Below are 5,282 nucleotides of genomic sequence, written 5' to 3'. Positions count from 1 at the left end.
TCCTCTTTCTTCTGAAATATGATCATCTGCTGTATGGGTCAATGTCTCTGGATCTATTTAGTTCGTCACATTCTTTTGTTCCTTAACTTCTTCTTAAAGAAGACCCTTCAACTTTTCCTGTAGTGCTGGTCTGGTGGTGATGAACTCCTTTAGCTTTTCCTTGTCTGAGAAGCTCTTTATCTGACCTTCAGTTCTAAATGATAGCTTTCCTGGATAGAGCAATATTGGTTGTAGTTCTATGTTTTTCGTCACTTTGAATATTTCTTGCCACTCCCTTCTGGCCTGCAAGGTTTCTGTTGAGAAATCAGCTGACAGTCGTATGGGGGCTCCCTTGTAGGTAACTAACTGCTTTTCTCTTGCTGCTTTTAAGATTCTCTCTTTGTCTTTATCCTTTGGCATTTTAATGATGATGTGCCTTGCTGTGGGCCTCTGTGGGTTCCTCTTGTTTGGGATCCTCTGTGCTTCCTGGACTTGTAAGTCTATTTCTTTCCCCAGGCAGGGGAAGTTTTCTGTCATTATTCTTTCAAATAAGTTTTCAATTTCTTGCTCCTTTTTTTCCCCTTCTGGCACTCCAATAATATGAATGTTGGGCCTCTTGAAGTTGCCCCAGAGGCTGCTTATGCTATCTCCATATTTCTGGATTCTTTTTTCTTTTTGCTCTTCTGGTTGGGTGTTTTTTGTTTCTTCATGTTCCAAATTGCTGATTTGATTCTCAGCGTCCTCTACTGTTGATTCCCTGTAAATTATTCTTCATTTCAGTTTGTGTAGCCTTCATTTCAAATTGGTACTTTCTTATGTTATTGATTTTCTCAGTTATTTCCCTAATAGTATGCTTAAACATCCTTATAAACCAAATTCTGAACTCTGTTAGCTTTCTTGGATGGATTTCATTTAGTTCCTCTTCTAGAGATTTCTTCTGTTCTTTCCTTTGTGCCATGTTTCTTTGCCTCTGCATTTTGGCTGCTTCCAGGTGTTTGTTTCTATGTATTAGGTATAGCTGCTATGTCTCCTGGAATTTGTAGAGTGGCTTTGTGTAGTAGGTGTCCTGCAGGGTCCAGTGGCTCAGCCTCCCCAGTCACCTGAGCTGGGCCTTCTAGGTGCTCCCCTGTGTGGGCTGTGTGCACTGTCCTGTTGTAGTTGAGCCTTGGTTGCTGTTGGCATCACTGGGAAGAATTGCCTCCCAGGCTAATCAGCTGTAAGGACCAGCTGCAACTATGACCAGAGAGCTGCTGTGCTGGAGACACCCCTATGAAGCAGGATTTACTTCAGTGGAGCTTTGATGTTCACCAAGTGCGCCCCTTGAGTGTGTCACTCGTGGACGTGGTAGGGTTGTAATCCAGTGTGATCAAGTCTGACTACCCGGTGCACTGTCTCTGGGGCATCCCCGGAGGTGCGAAGTCAGCCTGTGCCAGTGCCTTGCCCAGGGCCACCCAGCATGAGCTACACAGCAAACCGTAGTTGGCTGCTACCTGTGCTGGGCTTGGAGGTGTCCAGGAGAGGCCCAGCTATGAGCCAATGCAGCTGCCGCTAGTGCCAGGCCTGGGGCCACTTATCAAGCTGTATGGGGCCCGCTGCTGCTTGTTTGAGAGATTTTGGGAAAGTCCTAAGCATGAGGCTCCAGAGGCCACTTGCACAGAAAAGCCCCTGGAAATGGCCTGGATGAGCTGCAGGTGGGGAGGGGCGGGGCCTCCGGGGGTCACGGGGCGGGGCCAAAGTTGTGAGTCAGGTGCTAGGGATTCAAATATGGCGCCTTCCTGCTGGCTGTGTGCAGGGATGACTCACGACAGGATCCATGGCCTCTGCCAGCCCCTCTGCCTGGGAGGAAGCCGGGCCTCCAGCTCTCGCCCGGATTTCAGGCAGGTTAGTTCCTCCCCGAGTGTCCCAGGTCATTTTAGGCTGCTGCCGGGCGCTGGGCGCAGAGGGAGCGTCCGAGTGAGTCCGTGCCGGGCCCTTAAGAGGAGCTGCTGGGGCTCCCGCAGCCTCCGCGACCCTCAGGGACAGTCCCCGCTGGTTTCACAGCCCGGAGTTGTGGGGACGTCTCTTCCTGGCCCTGAAGCCCTGGGCTGGGGCCCTGCTCTGGGGCTGGGACCCCTCCCTCCTCCGGGAAACCCCCACCGCCGAGATTCCCTCCCAGGTGTACCCTGCCCCATGGGGTGTGGACCTGTGGCCCTTCTCGGATTCAGCTCCGATCCACCCACGTCTCCGCCCCTCCTACTGGTCTCAGTGCTGCTTCAGCTCCCTGGTTGTGGGGCTTCTGTGCAGCCAGATCTCAGGAGGCTCTGAGTGATGGTGGTTGTGTTTTAGTTGTAATTCTGATGTGGTTGCGGGAGGCGACGGGTGCAGCTGTTACCTTCGCCGCCATCTTGTTTCTCCCTCCCTTAGTTTTCAACAGGATCTACTCCACACCAATGTTATTATACTTAACACTCTGCACTGCAATAACTTTACCTCTAAGATCCCCTCCTCAGTTTGTATGCAGTTAGGTAATAAATGCACACTGGATTAAACTTAATGGAACCAAAGTGAGTAAAAGTGAAGTAACGCTTCCCTATTTAACAAATTATTGTTTCTGAGTAATTTTGCAGTCCTTACTCTGTCTCCAAATAATTAATTCCTTCATTCTCAAAAGTTTCCACTTCCTTTCAGCTCTTGTCTTAATACTTCTTCAGTCTTTATCACCTGTGTTATATTTGGCTCCTGTAGATGGAGATGCTCAGGGAAGAGCTTTATTGGAAGGAGCAAGGAACATGGATAGGAGGGAGCAGAGTGAGGAGGGGACGAGCAGGCATCCAAGAAAGTTTGCAATAAGTCAGCCACAACAGTGAATGAGCCGTTATCACCCTGTGGGGAAATTCTGGAAATTGGTACAAAATCCAAATCCCAGCTGAGGAATGAGAGATAAGGTGTACCCCACACCTCTCCGTCAAGAGCTGTCTCTGACAGGACATAATTCTCGGTCACTTCTGCTACCACATATTGGACCTACCACAAGTAGGCCCCAGCTGGTGCTGGATGAGGGCAGACATGCAATGGCCGTGGTGAGGGGATCCCAGGGAACGTGGGAGGAGTGTTGACAGCATGTACCACTCCATGCTTCACTGCAGACTCGGTTCTGTCAACATTCTTCCCCCGAAGTGAATTAAGTTATAAACATGTTCCACAAATATGTCATTGTTATTCCTGATGCACCACCACAAAGTTCCAGAAAAAATTAAGTCATGTGAGAAAACAACTCTTATTTTATTGTATTCATTATTACATGGTTTTGGATCTTAGAGTGTATATCTCGAAATTGCAATAATGGGAAATATAAGTCAAATGAAAAAAAAAAGGAACGGAAGGAAATATCAGAAAGAATGACACATCTCAGTTTCCTAGGGAGTAAATTCCCGTAAGTCATTTGAAGGAACCATCTTTCAAATCTAGATTCCTACTCTGAACTTGAAAATCACACTACTGTTCTTAAGGAAGGTAGGAGAGCAAAGTCAGGTTGCCTGGCTGTAGTCCAGCTCAATCTCAGTCTCTTCTTTTGGAAAGTGGAGTGAATGACAGAAAATATCTCAAAGAAATGTCTTTAAGAAGAAATTAAGTCACTCAAGTGAAGAAACAAGTAGATTGCTGATATTGTAAGCACTTTCTTTTGATTACTGTATGAGCTTCATTCTATTTCTTCTGGAATAAAAACGCATATAACCAAATTAAGGTGAAGATCAGGAAGGTATGAAGATAACATTTTGGGAAACTAAATCAGCACTTGATGTGATAAGTTCTTTAAATTTAAAATTACAAACCTTAAGAATAGCTGCAGGAATGCTGGCCAAACATGGAACACTGTGGACAGCACATGGGGAAGAAAAGTAAAAAAAAAGGAATTCCAGAGGGAGTTCCTGAGAAGGAACTAATACAAATACAAACAAAAGCGAAATCAGACATGTTTTGGAAATAGAAGAAATGAAGCCTGTCTTTTATGGGAGAAAAGGAACCAGATATTTAAGTTAGCAATGTTCACCTTTGGGGCCCACAGTGTCCACTTAGTTCTGAGGCCAGTGATCCATCATGGACAAGATGCTGCTCGGTTGAGGAGCCTTCCCAGTGCCCCCTTCACATCCTTGTTCCTCAGGCTGTAGATGAAGGGGTTCAGCATGGGGGTGACCACAGTGTACATAACTGAGGCAACTGAGTTTTGTAGGGTAGAAGGGGTCAGAGCAGAACCGAGGTAGACCCCCAGGCTCGTCCCATAGAACAAGGAGACCACAGAGAGGTGAGACCCACAGGTGGAAAATGCTTTATACCTCCCCACTGCAGAGGACATTTTCATTAAAGAGGAGACAATCTTACAGTAAGAAAAGAGAATCCCAGTGAGAGGAAACACAGCCAGTAGAGAAGTAGTCACATACATGAAGATGTCATTGATGAGAGTGTCAGAGCAGGCCACCTTGAGAATCTGGGCCAGCTCACAGAAGAAATGTGGAATTTCACTGTTTATACAGAAGGTCAGCCGCCTCATCAGCAGAATATGAACCAGGGCGACCCAGAAAATTATGAACCAAGACATCAGAACCAGGGAGCCACAGAGCCGGGGGTTCATGATGACCGTATAGTGCAGGGGGTGGCAGATGGCCACATACCGGTCATAGGCCATCGCAGTCAGGAGGAAGTTGTCCATTCCAATAAATATCATAAAAAAAAACACCTGAATGAGGCATCCCATGTAGGAGATGGCTTTGCTCTGTGCCTGGATGTTCACCAGCATCTTGGGGACTATAGTGGAGGTGAAGCAGATGTCAACAAAGGAGAGGTTGGACAGGAAGAAGTACATGGGGGTGTGGAGGCGGGAGTCAGAGCTGATGGCCACAATGATGAGCAGGTTTCCCAGCGTGGTGACCAGGTACATGGAGAGGAACACTCCACAGAGGAGAGGCTGCAGTTTAGGATCATCTGAGAGACCCAGGAGGAGGAACTCGGACACTGCTGTGTGATTTTCTGCGTCCATGCAGCCGGTGTGTATTCTGAACAAGAGGAAAAAGCAACATTTAGTAAACAGCCGAATGGCTTCTCAGTCACCACCTTTTTAGTTTTTATTTATTATTTAAAAAATTTTAAAAATTATATATTTTTTTGTTGTTGTTTCAAATATTACAGATGTCCCTTTTTCTCCCCAATGACCCGTTCCACCCCATCCCCTCCCCCTTCCCAGTCCCTCTCCCCACCATTGTCTGTGTCCTTGGGTTGTGCATCTATGCATATAAATTCTTTTCAGTCACCACCTTTTGATTCCACTT

General features: G+C 46.8%; 1 protein-coding gene across 1 annotated transcript; it reads right to left on the bottom strand.

The window, feature by feature from the left end:
- Positions 1 to 4,054: 4,054 nt before the first annotated feature.
- LOC107545214 (olfactory receptor 7D4-like) lies at positions 4,055 to 4,993 on the bottom strand. Its single transcript, XM_087816017.1, has one exon. The coding sequence runs from the start codon at positions 4,991 to 4,993 to the stop codon at positions 4,055 to 4,057; it is 939 nt and encodes a 312-aa protein (XP_087672143.1).
- Positions 4,994 to 5,282: the final 289 nt, after the last annotated feature.

This window comes from Miniopterus natalensis, chromosome 4, assembly GCF_054644295.1.
Source record: "Miniopterus natalensis isolate mMinNat1 chromosome 4, mMinNat1.hap1, whole genome shotgun sequence".
Taxonomy (NCBI): domain Eukaryota; kingdom Metazoa; phylum Chordata; class Mammalia; order Chiroptera; family Miniopteridae; genus Miniopterus; species Miniopterus natalensis.
Note: the sequence above shows the minus strand (reverse complement) of the source record. Positions and strands in the feature narration are given on the sequence as shown.